This window comes from Spermophilus citellus (genome assembly GCF_964194105.1).
Source record: "Spermophilus citellus genome assembly, chromosome: 18".
Taxonomy (NCBI): domain Eukaryota; kingdom Metazoa; phylum Chordata; class Mammalia; order Rodentia; family Sciuridae; genus Spermophilus; species Spermophilus citellus.
Window position 1 is genome coordinate 17,945,812 of NC_138200.1, and position 18,949 is coordinate 17,964,760.

At 54.2% G+C, this 18,949-nt stretch overlaps 1 protein-coding gene across 4 annotated transcripts; it reads right to left on the reverse strand.

Moving 5' to 3' along the window:
• Positions 1-294: 294 nt before the first annotated feature.
• Positions 295-14,860, reverse strand: MAG (myelin associated glycoprotein). Of its 4 annotated transcripts, none has more exons than XM_081275089.1 (12): positions 14,627-14,860; positions 11,938-11,996; positions 11,418-11,490; positions 10,909-11,277; positions 9,258-9,554; positions 8,881-9,138; positions 7,479-7,739; positions 2,417-2,704; positions 1,968-2,064; positions 1,432-1,531; positions 1,134-1,178; positions 295-463 (listed from the first exon to the last, which is right to left on the reverse strand). In XM_081275089.1, the coding sequence occupies exons 3-11, from the start codon at positions 11,461-11,463 to the stop codon at positions 1,146-1,148; spliced, it is 1,749 nt and encodes a 582-aa protein (XP_081131215.1). In that variant the 5' UTR covers positions 11,464-11,490; positions 11,938-11,996; positions 14,627-14,860; the 3' UTR covers positions 295-463; positions 1,134-1,145. The 4 variants fall into 4 exon arrangements, with proteins under 4 accessions (XP_081131215.1, XP_081131213.1, XP_081131214.1 ...); XM_081275087.1 differs by lacking the exon at positions 14,627-14,860 and adding an exon at positions 13,803-14,296; XM_081275088.1 differs by lacking the exon at positions 14,627-14,860 and adding an exon at positions 13,718-13,803.
• Positions 14,861-18,949: the final 4,089 nt, after the last annotated feature.

Sequence of the window (18,949 nt, forward strand, 5' to 3'; positions counted from 1 at the left end):
GGACAGGAGACCAGGTGGGGTGGGGTGGGAGGCAGCAATAAATAACATGGACAGACAGAGCTCCCCTCCAGACAGATGAGGTTAGAGAGGATAGAGGGGAGCTGTAATGTGGGTGTGGGGTGCTGGCAGGGAGGGGGCAGCTAGGAAGGAGAGGGAGGCCAGGCCCCCAGGACCTCAGTGTCACCTGCCCCAGCCCCTTCCTGTCCTAGCCCCCACAGCTTTCAGGAGGAAGGGAGCCCACAGCCAGGGGGGGCCGTGAGGGTCCTGAGGGCGGCTGGCTCACGGGCTGCCCGGCCCCTCACTTGACGCGGATTTCCGCATACTCCGCCAGCTCCTCCGTCAGGGTGTAGCTGTCCTTGGTGGGTCGCTTTCCCAGGTCCGAGTGGGAATAGGTCAGGTCCAGCTCTGGGGGCTCCCCCCGGAGGCCCAGCAGCCTCCTCTCAGATCCCAGGCGTCTCTCGCTCTGTGGGAGGTGACAACCCCTCAGCAGTGTCCTCTCCCTCTTTTTCCTTTGCATCAGTAAGTGATGCAAAAATGACAGAGTGTTGGCACCTCCCCGGTCCCCAAGTTCAGCCCCAAAGCCCTGCACGAGCCTCCTCTCTCAAGGACCACCAGCCCTCGGAGCCCCACAGCCACCACGTCCCACTCTGGGGCCTTTGCAGGTGCCGATGTCCCTAACACCACAACCTTCTCTTTGCAGAGCTTGAACCTGGCCTACAAAGTCCGTTCCTCCAGGAAACCTCTTCAACAGGGACTCCAGGGCCACATGCTGCCACCGAGAACACCTTTCCAGGTGAAGTCTACTCAGTCAGATCCCACCTTTCCAGAAGTTTCCAAAGTCCCCCGTTTGGATTTGGCGTGGTCTGCCTCCTCCATCTGGGAGGACCTGTGGGTATGACTTCATCTTCCCATGATGCTTTGCACCGGGTACCCCCACCCCCCAGGTATCTGGACACACACGGGACAGCAGCCACAGACGGAGGGAGCAGCAACAGCAAGAGTAGACGGGGCTGCTGGGCAGGGCCAGACTAAGCCAGAGACTGCCTTAGACGCCTGACAGGACACACACAGGCAAGCCGACCCCAGGACCATGGAGGGCCCAGAGGGAGGCACACTGAGGCCCCGGAACCTACCTCCTGGGGCTCTTAGTGACATTGCAGGGTAGAGACCTCTCTGGACTATTGGAGAAGGAAAGGCAGTCATAGACACAGGCAGGCAGGCAGGGCAAGGGCTGTCTTGAGCCCTGTCCCTCATGGTCCCCCCACAGCCTCAGCCTGGCACCCCCTTCCCCACCTCCCAGCCAACCCAGCCCTCCACAACTCCTTCCTCTCTCCCTCTGCCCCTTGGCCTCGCGGGCCTTGCTCAGGCCCTCAGAGTCCCTGACATCCAGGTCCCCTGGCTAGCCTAGAGCCACAGGGCTCTGGTCCTCACCTCGTACTTCTCCGGTGCCCCAGAAATGCGGAAGTCGCTGCTGTACAAGACATGAGGGTTGTCTCCCGCGGAGAAGCTGGGGCTCTCTGTCAAGTTCTTTCTGCAGGGCAGGACATGTCAGCCCTCGTGGCACTCCCAGATCTCCCTCTCCCTGAGCTCTCCGCACCCACATCCACCTTAAGACTTTGGCCCAAGGGACCCCACGGTGGCTCCCAACACTCTCTTTCTGTTACCAGAGCAAATGCCCTTCATTGCATTCACAGCTGCCCACCCTTCCCGGCCTTGGGGCGCCTTCCCTGGCTGGGGATGGTAGGGGACCATCCCTGTAGGCTGGGCAGACAGGTCCTGTGTAATCCACATCAAGTGCTCAGCCAGGCTGGGCCCTGACCCACGAAGGCAGGAGCCCTCTCTCCCTGAGCAGAATCTTGCCTCCCCACTCACGCAGGGCTGCCCTCCCTGCCCACCCCGGCCTCTGCTGCACCTCCCGCTCCCATCCCCTGGAGCCTCCCCCTCCCCTTATCAGCCCCCGCACTCACTTCCTGCGTGTCTGGGTGATGTAGCAGACGATGGCAATTAGAATAGCAAAGGCGACCACAGCTCCCACTGGCCCAATCTTGGCCCACATCAGTCGGTCTGAGGACAGAGAAGACCCAGGTGCCCTCAGGGATGCTGGTGGCAATGAGGACACTTGGGGTCTCCAAAGACAGGTTGGGAGAGTCAAAATATTGACACGTCCTTGCAATGCCTGGCGGACGTGAGGCTCCCGGCTCTATGCAGGATCCCTTTAGAAATTGCTAGAGGGCTCAGGAAGGGGCTCGAGAAGAGCAGGCAGACTCAGGGCAGCTGCTCCTCAGTAGCTTGTGCTACTTTATTAATCCGCTCCACTGATCCGTATCCAAGTAACCTTGGTGGAGAGGGGGGCGCCTGGATCTAAAAGGGGCCCTCTGCTTCCTGGGCCTCCCACCCCCAAGGCCACAGCACTCACGGGCTCCCTGGAAGGGCAGCTCCAGGCTCTTGGTGCCGTAGAGGTTCCTGGCGGTGCAGATGACCCGGGGCGGGGCCTGGGCCTGTCCCCGCAGTGTGAGGATGCTGGTGAGCAGGAGGCCACTGCGCTCTGAGTACACGAATTCCCGCTCCGTCTCGTTCACAGTCACGTTGCGCGATGGCAGCTCGAAGGCCACAGACGGCTCTGGGTTGGACTTTACCACGCACAGGCACTGCACCGTGTCACGGGCCGCGGCACAGTGCGACTCCAGGAGAATCATGGGGGCGACTGCAGGGTCAAGACCAAGACGGAGTGGGCTGGAGCCCACCCAGGGCTGGGCCTCAAAGGCCTCCTTGGCCGAGGGCAGGGCCAGGGTGGCCACTGGTGGGGGTGGTAGCTGTGTGTGGGATCCCTGGCTCTCCCTGCTCTTTTTCTCTGTCTTGACCAAGAAACACGGAGCGCCTTGACCCCTGTGTGATCCGCCCAGCTGCAGGTTTTCCCTGCAGAGTTGAACCTAGGCCAGGGCCTTGAACGTTCCCAGGCACTGATAAAGATGTTTAGGTCGTTCCTCAAAACACTGAAAAACAATTCAGCCCCGGCCCTGAGCCGAGTTCCTTCAACCCTCTTATAAACACCACATTCCAACACCCTCATGACAGAGATCCCTAGGAAGAATGTCCCTTTCTCTAGCTGTCTTTGGCAAGGACATGGGACCCCCCACCATCTGTGTGAGAGTTTCTCTAATAAATGCTTTGGACCGACCACCCTGGCCTTCAGAACTTCTTCCTTTAGAACCCCACTGGCCCCAGCTCTGGAGGGTTCAGGATGTCCTCCTGCCACTGCTTTGGGGGCAACTCCAACCTCAAAATGGGCCAGATCAAGACATGTCACAGGGATGAACTGGACTTCCCCCCTTGCACCATCTCTAACTTTGTTCATCTTATGAAACATAAACAGAGCACTCCCTGCTCAAAGCCCTCTTCCAGCTGCTACCTGGATCACTTAGAATAAAACCGCAATTCAGGCCAGGTGCACACCTGTAATCCCAGCAGCTAGGGAGGCTGAGGCAGGAGGATTTGTAAGTTCAAAGGCAGCCTCAGCAAAAGCTAGAGGCTAAGCAACTCAGTGAGACTCTGTCTCTAAATAAAATACAAAATAGGGCTGGGGATGTGGCTCAGTGGCTGAGTGCCCCTGAGTTCAATCCCCAGTGCCAAAAAAACACAAAATTAAAAAAAAAAACCAACAACAAAACACCTCAATTATTTGGTCTACAAAACCCCAGGGACCTGACCACTCCCTCTCTCTTCCCTGCCCTGGCTCCTTCCTTTCTACCTTGGTCCCTTCCCTTGCAAGTCACAGTGGCCTTCTTGCTGTTTCTCAGACCCATGGAGCACCTTCCCATCCCCAGGTCTGTGGTTCCTCCTTTTACCTGGAACGTCCCTAGGACACCTGCCCATCTCCCTCCCTCCATAGGAGGGAGGCAGCTCCTTCTCTGACCCACCATGGAAATTACACTCATCACTCACCCCTTGCCTTGCTCAGGTTTTCTTCCGGGCACTCATCCCCACCTGGTTATATACTGATTATGGTTGTTCTCTCGTTTCCAAGACTGGGTCTTGCTGTGTCTCCCTCAGACACTTGGAAGGGAAGAGCTATTGGATTCTCCCCGGCCCCCAGAATCCTGCACACAGATCCAGTCTCCTGCCTTCTTCCTGGCTTCCAGCCCGCTTTCAGTCCAACCATCACATGACTCCCACCTGTTTCCTCCCCCAGAATCCCCCTGCTTCCCTCTCATTGGGCTCCCCTTTGCCACCAGCACCAAATACCAAATCCATCCCAAGCCATTTGGTTGAGCTTTTCTTTGCTACCATTTGATTACAAATATTGTATTGGAATTTTTATTGTTTCATTTTTCAAAATATGAAATTATATGAGAACATTGAATGTTGCTTTTTAAACCATGTTCTTTATCCCCCTTGGTGAATCGGTACTGTCCTCTGCTTAATCTGGATTGAACACTGGTCCTGTGAATTCTGTCCCAAATCCACTTACATGCAGGCAAAAGACCCTTGGTCCACTGACCCCATGAATTTTCAATTTCCAGCAACAAAAGAGTGGGCCAGGAAGTCACATGAGCAGATAGATTGCACCAGGAACAATTCCAATAAGAATCTCAATGCACTTGTCTCTCAGTCTACCAAGTAAATACAGAAGGCCCCAAATGCCATTTAGACAAACGTGCAGTATGCTCATTGTACTACTGACCCATCAACACAGCTCAGAGAAAATGAAAAGCAATCAATCTAAAATGATAGAGATTGAACTCTTCCAAAACCCTTCCAAAACCAGCACAGCTGTCACTCCCATGGTGGAGCATCCACCCTGATCTGTGGGGGACACTGGCCAACACCTTAGTCCAGGGCATGTGCTCAGTATCTTGGTAGCTTTGCGGGGAACCTGTAAGACCTATGAAACCCTGATGTGATGTATAAATCCCAAGGAGAACAAAGAATGGGGGAGTTGGGGGTGGCATGGCTTTGGCTTGAGTCTCAGCTCTGCCATCTACTGGCTAAGTGACGTCACCCAGCTTCCCTGGGCCTTCCAGAGGGGAAGAGGGGTACAAAGAGGGGTTGTGGTCCTTAACCTGCAAGGGCTTCGGGGCTCTGCAGATTGGTGCATGAGTGCACTGTAAGAGTCCTACTCAGGTTAGGTAGATAGTAGCATCCTAGAGATAGCACATGAGCCAGGTTTCGGCTGCAGGAACCCGTGACAAATACCCAAGCTGGTGTCCCAGTAAAAGGTGGATGAGAAAAGAGATTGAAAACGAACATATAGAGTGCACAGGATTCATCAGGTGCTGGGAGGCTCAACATGAATCCCTTAGTCCTCTAAGCCTTGCTTGTAGTGCGGTACTGTTACTATTGATCATACCTTTTTATGGAGGAGGGATCTGAGACTCAGCAAAGCTGAGGTCACTTGCCCGGGATTGTGCATCAAAAAAGGAAAACAGGGATTCTGCCCTAGGTCTGCTCAACTTTGTCAGGTCCGGGACTCCAGTAAAACTTTAGTTTCCTTCTATTAAGCTGTGGTGAAGAACAGTCCCCTCTCCCCACGCGTGTGGTGTGACAATGAAGTCAGTCAATATGGGCACCTTGCTCAGACAGGTCTCCTGCATATTGTAAGCACTCAGTAAAGGTGACTGCCTCCTACATGCCCTATGGGGACACTGACTGCATGGACAGAAGGGATCTGGGGGCAAGCGGTTTACAGAGTTCTTGGTGAAGAAGGAGGACCTCAGCAGGCGGGGCAGGGGACAGGGCCACTGCTGCCCTGCACCTGCCTCCAGTAGGTTGAAGGCCTCTTGCTCCAAATTTGGTCATTTGCTTTCAAAACAAGATTCAGTGAGTCCTCCTGTGTCAAGGGCTAGAGGGAGGAGAAGCAGCCAAAGATCTAAGAGCGGAGGCCAGCTGTCAGGACTCTAAAGACCTAGACATCCACCGCCTTCCTAGCTCTGTGGCCAAGGCTACATGGCCGCAGGGAATTCTGACCTTTCATTTTCTCCTCAATTAAAGGGGATGATGATGAGGTGTATCTGCTTTGCAAGATAATGCCTGCGAAGAACTGGTTCCATGGCCCGGGGCAGGCCCTTAAGGAGAGTGTCCTGCCCCCTCTTCTGACCCAGGAGGGGTGTGTCTGCTCTGAGGCTTCTATCAGATTCTCAGAGGGTTCTCCGGCCCTTAAATATAAGAACTACTGATTTGGGGCAGCATGGGGGAAAGGGCGCTGAAGCAGAAGGGACACTGGGCCCGGGATGGCACATATGAGAAAGCAGAGCACCGTACAGCCATCTGCTATAATCATGAGGAAGTTAGAGGGGGCAGTGATGGGGGGGATGGTGCCCAGGATTATAGGTCAACAGAGGAGCTGCTGACCAAGGCTTAACCACAGGAGATGGTGTTTCACGATCGTTCCTATCCACTATGTCCTAATTACTGCCACGAACAGAATACTGAGCACAGACTGTGGGGCAGACACTACTGAACGCTTTTACATGTCGAATCTCACTGACAAACTCACGCGGAGGAGGCTGTTAGAGAGGGAGTCACTGAAGCCTGAGGTGAAGTGCAGAGAGACCTGCGCCAGAGGCCAAGCAAAGCTGAGGAGGAAGCAGGGGAATGGAAACCCAGAAGTGACACTCCAGAGGGAGTTACTTGCCCAAGGGGAATGGAAACTGGGACTTGGCTGCTACAAGCTGCAGTGATGGACTGGGGTGGGGAGGCGGGAGCAGAGGGTGCTATCTGCAGAGAGGAGGTCAGGAGAGGCCCTAGTTTGCAACGGAAGGATGCATTTCATTGCCAAGACAGTAGCTTTTTTTAATGAGCATCCCTCTCACCACTCAAGCTGCACTGTATCTGTTAATAAGCTTGGTGTCTTCTAAACCTGTGACCCACCTCCCACAGAGCCGCTCAGCCCTTAGTACAAAACAACTTCTCAGTCCATGTATTCTGATGTAGTAACACAGGATGAGGTCCGTTCTGGATAGTACAGAAGAGTAGAACCAGATCACCTGGATTTGAATCTCAAATCCTGCCATTTGCTGTCTATGTGACCTTGGGCAAGTGGCATAACGTCTCCGTCTCCGGGCCCCAGTTTCCTTCTCTGTAAACTAGGGGAAATAATAGAACCTCCCTCATGAAGATGAAATGAGTGGGTCCTTGGGCAGTATTTCCAACAGCATCTCGTACATAGGAATGACCCACGGAGTCTCTGTTCTAGTTCATGTAGAGGGGCAGTCGCCCCAGGACCCTGCAACCTCCCTTGGTCATAGTTCCACGCTGGCAGGTGGGAACACAGTATTAGCTGGTGAGATTTTTATTTTTTTTGCTATGGATTCAGCTTCCTTGACACCCCCATCCTCATCTGCTGGTGAGGACCTACAAAGCTTTCCCTGGCTGAAATGTGTGTGTCCCTCCAGGTGTCCCCAACTTTTATGGCAGGTGGCTGTACCACCCATCACAAGTGAAGGGAGTGAGGGCTACCAGTGTGTGGAAGGGGTACTCACACTCCACAGACAGGTTGAAGGCGGTGGCCCTCTGGCCATACTGGTTCTCAGCCACACACCAGTACTCCCCATCATCCTCGGGCGTGACTGCGGGCAGCTCCAGCTGCAGCTGGCTCTCATAGATGACCGTGGCTAGGATCTGCTTCTCCTTGAAGATGGTGAGAATAGGGTCTGGGTTGCTCTGTGTGGAGCACAGGATGGAGACTGTCTCCCCCTCCACAGCCACCATTGTCCCATTCACAGTCGGCTTCCAGGGTGCATCTAGGGGACAGGACAGAGAACCGATGGTCAAAAACCAGGCAGTGCTGCTGCCCCTACCAGTCAACTTTCACCATAGCACCATAAAGCTAATTCAACCACTCAGGATGGTACAGTAACCCCAATCCTGGCTGTCTTATAAATTTATAAGAATGTGCTTCTGCAGCCAGAGTGCTTATCTGTAGCTCCTGGCACTACCTACCTCTTCCCACCTATGTGCATTCCCAGTCCTCACTTTTTTCATGTGGAAAATGGGCTTAATAATAATTCCATCTTCCTAGGGGTGATTATCCTGCATTCACTGACAATCTGCTGAGTGACAGGCATTGTTCTAGCTTAAATAATGTCCACATGGGGACATGCTCTATAAGCAAATATATTTACAAAATAGGGTAAGTGTGGGGAAAAACAAAGGAAAAGTCAGTGTAGTCATGGTTTAAAATAGGATAGCTAGAAAAGGCTTGGGGAGACTAGGAGGAGGTGGGCAGGGGATGCCTGGGGGAAGAGCATGCGTGTCAACACTCAGGAAGTGCTGAGTAAACATTGGCTTCAGCTGTCATTATTATCCCCAATCCTGGGCACTTTGCCTCAATAAATATTTGTGAATGAATGAATGAATGAATGGCCTCTGCTTGGTTCACTGCTAAGAACCGGTTCTGACAGCTCCCCATAGTATACAGTGCACTCAATGGAGCTGGGTTTCCCCTGAAACTAACAGATTAAAACACAGATTCCTGGGCTGGGGTGTAGATCAGTGGTAGATCCGTTCCAAGCGCGTGCACACACACACACACACACACACACACACACACACACGCCCAGATCTGCTCTCATCAGCCAAGGGCTGACCCCAGGAAACCATTTAAAGGGCTTTCCTAGGTGGCAGGGAGAGAATGGGTGTCCTCCGGTCTTGTCCTTGAAATAAGAGTGGTGCAGAACAGGAGCACACCAGATAGACACTTGTGGGAAAAACAAAAGAACACCTTGATCTGCAGTCCTCCCCTCCACGTTTATGGCTGGCTCATGGCTTCGACCACCACCACTTTTACGGCAGGTCCCAGGGATCCTGGAGTGAACACTTTGGCTCTTATCTGTCCCCTGCTGAGGTATGTGGGTGCCTGGGGTGCACAGGGCCGGGACTCACACATGACGCTGAGCTCCACGGTACGGTTGTCCTGGCCATAGGCGTTCTCTGCCAGGCAGGCATAGATGCCATCCTCCCCGGGAGTCACCTCCTCCAGCTCCAGGTACAAGATCTCAGTCACGGCTTCCCGGAGCACCGTTCCGTCGCGCATCCAGGTCAGCAGTGGCGGGGGATTGCTGTCGGCCCCACAGACCAGGCTGACGTGGGAGCCCTCGATGGCCTCCACTGAAGAGTTCATCTCCACAATCACGGGGGGGTCTGAACCGACACCGCGGGTCAGCAGGTGGGCGGGGGCTGCAGACTCGCCCCGCCGTGGCCCCGCCCGGCCCGCCCGGCCCCGCCCCCGGCCCCGCCCCCCGGCCCGCACCCAGGCTCACACTTGACGTCCAGGCTGGCGTAGCCCTCGAACTGCAGGGTGGTGTTGGGGAAGGCAGCCTGGCAGCCCAGCCTGTGTCCGTTGGCCTCCCTGGTGGGCACGAAGTGTAGCAGCGACACCAGCACCCAGGTGCCCTCGTCCTCGCGCAGCCGACCCAGCACGGTCGGCTCCCCGAGTCCCTCGTGGCCCAGCCAGCTTATTTCTGGGCGTAGCTCTGGGCAATTGTCGGGCACCATGCAGCTGACCTCCACTTCCTTGCCTGCCACTACTTCTGGGGGAACCACGATGTTGGGGGTGTCTAGGCCAAGTGAAGAAAAGGAGGGTCCAAGAGACAGCATTGGGCTCCGGGGCTTCCCCACCTTGTCCAACTCCATTCCTGGTACCTGGGCCCCTGGATACCGAAATCTCCATAACCTTCCCTCCTCCTGGTCACCCCAAAGCCCTCCACAGACCCAATGGGGTGCAATAAATAATGAAGTAACAACAAAGTGTTCTGAATACTCACCGTGGGTGCTTAATTCACCCCATCCCTCCAGCAATGCGAAAAGCTCACGCTATTATTTTGCGCATTTTGCAAAGGAGGAAACTGAGGTCATAGTTTGCACAGGGTGAAACTGGGCTTCAAACCCTGCCGCCTGCAGTCAGCATCAGTGCTGTTGACACTAAGTATATTCTCTAAGAAACCTTGCGTTGCCCCCATGCTTGTTTTGATTGACCTGCCCGCCTGTGTGTGTGCGTTGTGTATGTGTGGGGTGTGTGCAGTTTGTGTATGTGTCATGTGTGTATATAGTATGTGCACACTGTGTGGTGTGTTCGATGTGGTCTCTTTCTACACCAGAGCTATAATCCAGCTCCCCGTATAGACCTCGTGTTACTGGGGAATCTGAATCTTAGATCTCTAAGTAATAAGTCGGTCCATAAGTTAGGCAGTGGCACTGCCTGAAATTAGGCTCTATTTTGATTGGCAAATCTGGAGTTAGCCACATTTTATTTGGCCTACAGGATTTTTTTTTTAATTTTATGGTGCTAGAGATGGAACCCAGGGTCTCACACCAACTAGCTATACCCCAGGTCCAGGATTTTTTAAAAAGTATATCTAAATCAGCACCAATATTTAGGAATTAGGAGTTTACACTGAAAAATTGACAGTTTGGTTTCCCTTGAAAATTCACAATGCCTGACAGTAGTGGCCCTGCATTCTGTTAGCCTGAGCAGGGTACCAGGTGCCAGGCACCGCCAGGGGCACTTGACAACTATTCACTCATTGGCTGCAAGTGCTGTTCTTATCTCTCTTTTACAGAAGAGCAAACCAAGTCCCAGGGAAGTTAGAAAACATGCCCAAGACCACCCAGTTAAAGCATCGATCCAAAGAGGTTGCCCCTGACCCCTGGGCCCCACTTCCTTTACTTCCAGATGTTTCTAGATGAGTAAGAGCAACCATTTTCCTCCGAGGGCAGCCAGTCTATTTAGGGTCCTGCTTTGCTCATCTGGGTCATGTGGGCAGTCCATGTGGTCTGCACCCCCACCCATTCCTCCTGCATCTGCCAAAGACCTCCCTGGAGGGATGCTGGGGAGGACCGACTCCCACACTCTTGCCCAGCCCAGCGCTGTCCCCAACCCCCTGGTGCCTGCACGACCCCTGGGGGACTCACTGATGATGTCCAGGACACTGTGTTCTGAGAAGGTGTACTGGTTGTAGCCCCCCAGGTCCCCGCGGAAGTAGTACTTGCCCCCCAGCTCTGGGCTGAGGGTACTGAGCAGGAGGGTGCAGTTGCGCAAGCCCAGGTCCCCCAGGAGGCGACTGCGGCCCTGGAAGCTCTCGTGGACGACTTGGGTGCGGGACTTGAAGACCACGGGCGGGTAGTTCTTGGGGTAGGGGCTGTTGAAGTACCAGACGCCGTGCACCACAGCCGGCCGCAGCTCATCCGGGAAGTCAAAGCGGCAGGGGATGGAGACGCAGGTGCCCTCGAAGGCGGAGATGGACGAGGGCATCCAGGCACTCCAGTGACCCCCTCGAGAGGCTGCAGGCAGGCAGGACAGCTGAGGCTGAGGGACACTTCCTACCAGATAACCCCCTCCGGCTCCCATCACCTGCCACTGGCCTGGGGGTCCTGAGACCAAGGCTCAAGATCCCCAGCACCCTCTCCCCCCAAGACATTACCTGAAATCATAATCCAAAACAGGGGCAGAGCCGTGAGGAATATCATTGTGGGCGGCAAGTGAGCGAGCCACAGCTGGAGAGGGAGAGGGGCAGGTTAGAGGCCAGGGAAGTAACAGGCGGAGCTTCTTGAAAGGCCTCAGGAAGGAGCCGCTGCTGCTGCTGCTGCTGCTGCTGTTATTTTAATTACAAATACTTATATAACAACGGGTCATGTTCCAGGCCTGTGCCTCACTCTGCTACATTAACGCCTCTGATCTCTTCAATGTAGGAAGAATTATTATCCTCGTTTTATAACTGAGATCCAGAGAGGTTAAGTAACTTGCCTAAGGCCACTCAGCAGATCTGTGATCTCAGCCACCAAGTTCCTTGTTTCTGTGTGGTAGGGATACACTGATAAATGATCTTCAGCATGATTATGTGCCTGGGGGTCTCCAAGGACAGTGCTGAGTCTGGGCCAGCCACGGAAAAGGGAGAAGCCAGGCAAGCCAGGAGGAAAGGGAAGTTGGTACCTGTCCCTTACCTCGGTCTCCCTGAGTTGGGGATATCTTCTAGTTCCACTTTAAGCTGCCAGTCGCCAACCTGGAACAAGAGTCACACAGGTGCCAGGGGGTGGGGGCCTAAGCACCCACTGTCCCCTTCTTTCTGCGGGTTGAGCCCTGTCGTAAGTCTGCCCATGTGTCCTCTTCTGCTATAGATGCTGGGACTCACCCACTCAGTCTCCAAGCCACTCTAAGGCTACACCTCCCCCCAAACCGAGGAGGCGGGAGAACTGTGGGAAGGAATGGGAGCCACAGCATCGGGCTGGGGGAACAGGCGGGTGTGGTGAGTGGGGTGAAGGAGCAGATGTCCCACCGCCGAGGCCTGAGGGTGGCAGGCAGGGACCCGGCCCCATCAATGACGGGGTTTCACAGCATCAGCATTCCCAACATGCCGCGTGAATTCCTGCCGCCCTCTCCCACCCCGCGGCCGGCCCTGGTGTCCCCACCCTCACCAGAGGCCAGTGCCCAGTACAAAAGAGCCCTGTTCCCTCAGGGTGCGGGTTCCTCATCCTGGGGGGCTCCTGGGGTAGGTGGGAAGGGGAGTCACACTCTCCTGACGGGGCTCTGAGTGGGGCCAGGCAGGGCCAGGGGTCAGTGAGCCCCTGGCACGCGGCTGCTCTGTGGGTCGCCTGGGGGTTGGAGCCAGGATTTCCAAGTGGCTGCTTTCCCAGTCTTTGCTGCCCTCTTCCCACGGACACAGACTCATGCACAGACACAGGCAAGCGCTGGTAAGAAATGTGACGGCCAGCAGGAGCAGGCTCGCCCGACAGACTCCTGAGGACGTGGGCACCGTGACCCCTGTGTCCACACTGATGTGCCTCCAATCACACCATGCCATTGCAGCTCTCCAGGCTGCCCTCCCTCCTGTGCCCCCACACCTGGACAGACCTGGGCCTGGACTCCAGGTACACACACACACACACACACACACACACACACCCGGCTCTGCTCACAAGACACAAGGACAGACATGCACACGCTGAGGTGTAACCCTAAAGGGGTCCACCCAGACTCATAGCCATGGCAGATATGGCCCTTGCACCTGTGTCAGGAGACAGGCACAGGTGAGGACCAGCCATGTCCGGGGAAGATATGTGAGATGAACATGAAGACCATTTCTCAAGGAATGCGAACACTGGTCTTAGGCGGGGAACCAGACCATCTTGGCCGTGACAATGGCCGATGGATCTCTAAAGACCCACATGCATTCACAGGCAGACAGCACATCTGCAGGTTAAACTTTCAGAGGAGGGATCGACATAGGAAAAAGTTATGCAAAAAGTTGTTTAGTGAGGTATAATGAAAAAAGTTGGAAACACTGATGTAGACTGATAGGCGAGGTGTAGTCTCTCTCTCTCTCTCTCTCTCTCTCTCTCTCACACACACACACACACACACACACCTGCTGTGCAGCCAGATATTAGAACTTGCTCTTTCACAGCCTGCTGTCCTCCCCCACTACCAGATGACCGCATGCAGGTGTCTGATCACTTGGGCATCCTTCTGTCCTTTGCCCTCCCCAGACCATGGCCACCTCATGTGTCCCTAGCTTGGGGGCCCCAGGAGAACCACTGTTGCAGAACTTCCAGCCACCAGGGGTGCTGAGGAGGGTCTCTTGCACTTTCTTTTTTGGTCTCAGCCCCAAACCCCATCGCTGTCCCCACTGTGGGCCCAACACATTCCCAAAGCAGTCCCAAGCAACTGCCCCCGCCTGAATTAGTGGCCCTTCACAGTGACCCTCCATCGCCCATAGCACCTCACCTTGCACATGCTTTGGGTGCTGCCCGTCCTCTCAGCTCCCCAGGGTGCTGTGCCCCGCCCGTGCCCTGGCCCTCGAGGTACTCACTTGGAAGCTGCTTCTGCACCCTCGGCTCCACCGGCCCAGCTCACAGTCCCCTGGCTTCCCAGGGTCTAGGCCCCCACTGGCCAGCCTCTCCCCTCCCCCCTGGGTGCCAGGGGCCGCCTGCCTCCAGGGCCCAGCTCCTCCCTGCCCCTGAGGGAGGGGGGCACAAAGGGGCCCTTGTCACTAGGGCTGGGACTGGGCGGCCTGACGCCTGGGTTCTACTAGCTCCTTCCTGAAGGGGTGGGGGGCTGCCTCACTCCTTCCCCCTCCTTCATCACTGTGCACCCCAATTCTGAGTCCCTGCTGGTGGACAGTCTCTTCTCTATGGAAGTCCCAAGCTGAGGAACAGAGGCATTGTCCTCAGGAAGCTGTGGCAACGTTAGGTGTGACACCGGTACCAAGAGGCCAGCAGAAGCCAGAGTGAGCAGGAGGAAGAGGAGATAGGTCCTTCCTGCCCTCAGCTTCAGGGTCACCTCTGCCTTGTCTCCGTCACTTCCCCTCCGTCCTCTGCCCTCCGGCTCTATTCTCTTCTTGGCTCTTGCTGTGCAAATGACCTTAGGTGTGACCTGCCTCTTGGCATGAGGACACGCCCTCTTTACATTATTCTGAGTGTGTCCCTTCTTATTGATGAACACCCAGTGGGTGACCGAACACATTCCTCGAATACCCCGTGACCCCTTTGGACTCAGGGCTATCCGCAAGTGTCGCTCCTCCTTCCTGGAAAGCGGTCACCATCTCACCCCACTGCCCACACTGCCCTGGCCACAGCCCGCTCATCCTCAGCACGGAGCGTGGCGTGGACACCACTTCTCCGAGGCCTTCCTTACCTGCCCCTCCGTTTAAATGCCGTCCTTTCCTCCCATGGGACTCGAGGCACCTGGGGCTGGAGCTGTGGCTCGTCCTCTGCTTACTGGGCCAGCCTCGACCTCCCAGGGCAGGATCTCAGTGGCCTTCTGCACCCTGTGTCCTCAGAACAGTGTGTGGTGCGAGGAGGACTGGGCATGAAGTCCCTCTGTGTGCAGGTTCCACAGTGGTCCTGAGGCCCCCCGGGGCCCTGCCCTGGGTGGTGACCTTTACAAGGCGGGCAGGCGCACAGGAAGGAGGTGGTCTGATTAAGAGCAGCGGAGGTTTGATACAAGTAGGTCAGCTGCTCTGTGGTGGCCAGAGCTCTGGGGAGGTGCGGGGAGGGTCCTCTCTCCCACGGGAGAACCCGGGGTGGGGGTGAGGGTGAGGGGCGGGGAAATCCCTCAGACCCAGAGCAGAGCGAGGAGTCAGGGAAGGCTGGGGGAGGGGGAGTCCCACCCCCACCTCAGGCTTCATGATGTCAGACTCTGCCCGTGCCTTTCCCAGTCTGGGACAATGGCCCATTGAAAGTGGGGTGGGGCTTGAACGCCTGGGTCCTGGAGAAGAGAAGGGCCTGGTCCCTGGGCTTTAGGGGAGGACACAGAGATGCTGGGGTACTCATGTGTCACCACCATCCATCTACACCAACCCTCTGGGGTTGCAGTTGGGGACTCTCTGGGCATGAAATAAAGGCTGCTTCTAGGGAAAGGACGCACAGGCATGGGTATCACACAGGATCCTGCTAATTATTGCCAAGATCTGCCATTGCCCTCAGCAGTGCAGGAGTGAGGCAGGTGGTATGAGAGTGAGTGACAGGCTGGGGGAGGGGGCCATGGAACCAGAGAGCAGGTGTCCTCTCCAAAGGGGCCAGCTGCCAGGCAGATCCAACTGGTAAATCAGCTGATGTTTTGAAAGAAAGCAGGTGTATTAGTTTGCTAGGGCTGCTGTAACAAAACACCACAAACTGAGTGGTTTTTTTTAAAAAAGAGTGTATTGTCTCACAGTTTTGGATACTTGAATTCCAAAATCAAGGTTAGCCAGGATGGTTCCTAGATATACGAATATAGTTTTTTGGTTTGGTACTGGGGATTGAACCCAGGGGTGTTTAACCACTGACTTTTTAATATTTTATTTAGAGACAGGGTCTCACTGAGATGTTTAAGGCCTCGATAAGTTGTTGAGGCTGGCTTTGAACTCGAGATCCTCCCCAGCCACTAGGATTACAAGCATGTGCTACCACGCCCAGCAGGATAGTTCCTTGTGAGGGTCACAAGGGAACGATCTGTTCCGGGTCTCTCTCCTTGGTTTGTAGATGTCTGTCTTCATGTTCACATGGTGTTCTACCTATATCTGTCCAAATTTTCCCTTTCAACCAGGATGATTGGGTCAGGACCCACCATAATGATTTCATTTTAACTTGATTACCTCAGTCAAGACTACTTTCCACTGAGGTCACATTCTGAGATGCCCAGGGTTTAAGACTTCAACATATGATTTGGGGGGAGAGGGCACGGTTCAGCATATAAGAGTATAATTTTTTAAGTGCTCTAATTTGTAGTTATTAGTGCAATTTTATCTAAAATGTCACGCAGAACAAGGAAAACTCATCTCCATGTAGAGTGTGGCTCTCAGTCACTGTCCTCCCCTAATGTTCTCTGGAGGGGGGGCTGGGACTTCATCCAACCCACAGGCACTTACTAGTCTTTTAGTCAAGCCTGACAGTTTCACATCAAAGGTCCTCAAGTTGTGGCCTTAGGGCCAGCGGCCCTGACACTGCCTGGGTGACCTTGTGAGAAATACAAGTTCTCGGGCTCTAGCTTCACCTGTTGAACGAGGAACTCAGGGGAACCTGCATTTTATTAGGCCCTGGAGATTCCCTCTGAGGCACCCTGAGGATTGAATACCTCTGCTTCAGACCCTCTCACCTCCATAGAACCCCAGGAGACCGGCCTCAGGAAGTGAGAGAAGAGCAGGGAGCTGTATGGGAGGTGGGTGTGGAGGGGGGCGGGTGTCATTCAGTTTAATTAGCAAAGTCAGGTTTCCCACCTCCCAGGTATTTATCAGAGAGGTGGGGGAGGGCTTCACTCTCTCAGTACCAATACTCATAAAAGAGTACTAAACCCTTTACACTTAGGAGGTCTGTGACAGTTTCCAGCCTCTCCATACTCCTCCCCATACGCCATTTGCAGAAGGGCGAAGACCTGGCATCGGGCTGTGGCTCTGAGGAGACTGAAAGACTGCAGGCTCCTCCCGCTGCCCTTCGGGCTTCCTTCAGGAAGCTGAGTTGAGCAACTCCGGGACCTGGACAATATGGCCACCAGAAGGACCCAAGTTCTCCAAGGACAAGTTGTTGGCAGATATGGGATATGGGACTGTCCAGGAGAGGGGGTGTTATTTGACATTTCCACTCTCCTGGGGTACTCATAGGTTATAGCCTTGACCTTAGCAGGAGGGGAAGGGGAGGCTTGAGGGGCAGGATGGGGGTCAGGCCATGGGGAGGAGCTTATTGGATGCTCCCATTTTCTGAGGGGGTGGGGCTTGGAGATTTGGGCATTCTAATTAGGGTGGGTGGGACAGAAGGCGTGCTGCTTGAGACTTTTGAACTGAGCACGCAGGCGGAATGTCCGCTGTTCATGGTACTGCACATGCTCTATTCTGCTTTCAACTGGATCAGGGCTTGTGGTTTTAGTGTCTGTTGGGTTACGCTTACCTGAGAAGTTAGTGAAGCAGAAATGACAAGGTTACAAGAAATAGGAGTGATGACCTTGGCCCTCTGGGGTCCTCCATCCCTTCATCTTCCCCCTGTCCAGCCTCTGATGGCTTCTAAGGCAGAAGGCAAAAAAGTTGGTAATATACAGGGCTGCCCTGCTCCCGGTTGGGTTTAGTTTGGCTTACAGAGTGTTGATTTAAAAAAAAAGAAAAAGGTTCTTTTAATCAGTTGTTGTGAGGATGGCCCTAGGCCTGAGCCTAAGCAACTCCATTTTAAAAACTCCAGTTTGAAACCTGCAGTCTCCCCAGGCACACCCACAGAGCCCTCCAGTGTGGCCTCAGACAGGTCACTTCCCCCCACCCTGATAAACAGTGAAGCCCCTGGCAGGCTGTCCTCCCCTGATAAGAGGGAGAGGCCAGAAGATCAGGGTGGAGACCACCAGACCAGATGTTTCTGACCCCAGGGTAAATGACGTCATGGAGAAATCTGGTGGTAGCTGATAAGGATTGAAAGGGGGGTCAAAAGCCCTCAAATTTAGTATAAGTAATAGAGCTGATGAACAGGGATTCAGCCAGCAGAAACAAGGATGCACTGGAGCTGGAGAGCCTGATGAGGACCTGACATCCCATCACTTGTCATCGTTCCTGATCCTCTGTGTGATCCTCACCGCCCTCAAACTCTACCGCCTCGTCTGGACCCTGGAGAGAGCCGCAACTTCTCCCTCCGGCCCTCTCCTCAACCGGTCGTCCACTCCACCCAGGAGAAGCCTGCCTGGGTCCGGACCTGGTCACTGCGGTCTGAGTGAGTGTGCATCTGCTGGACGGAAAGCCTGAGGCTTGAGACTTTTGAACTGAGCACGCAGAGGGAAGGTGTGTCACTAGCCTGTCATGATCCAGTGTGTCTGCTGTGCTTAGAATTAACTGAGAATTGTTTGCTGTGTATTAATTAATCTAGAATTGTTTGCCGTGAACTGATTATGTCTATGGCAGTGCCCAGCATTAAGGACTGTCATTTTCTTGATTAAGAACCTATAGAGTGAAATGGTATTGAGTGATTTGAGTGAATAAAGCATTGAAAAGGGCAGAAATGTGTGGACATTCTTTATTTCTCCCCTCAACTGCATACGTCACAATTTTGCCCCCTCGCACCAGTTGTCAATATTTAAAAAATCAGAACATTTCATTTAAAAAATAAGAATATCCATCTCCTCTGGATGAAATCAGAAGTTCTCTCACTTTGGCCTGCTTTTGGGTCTTGTTGCCATCTTTTGAAGGTCCCCTTAAGGGGGCCCCAGGCCGCCTTCCTTCCTGTCAATACCCTTCCTATCAAAGGGCCAAGGCACTTTATCGTCCTGCAAGAGCTGTTGTAATCTTATGAGGGAGGGATATAATCTCTTTCTACCAAAATTAGGTCAATAAGAATGAGACTGACTCAGGGAAATTCATTACTGTAAAGGTGAACAGTATTCCTATGTGCTTCACATGAAAAGTGTGTCATATTGAGAGAACACAGCCTAAGATGCTCCCGTAAAGCAAATCCAACATTCCTCACTCACTTACTGTACCTTTCTGATCCCCGATGGTCAGTGATTCTCAAA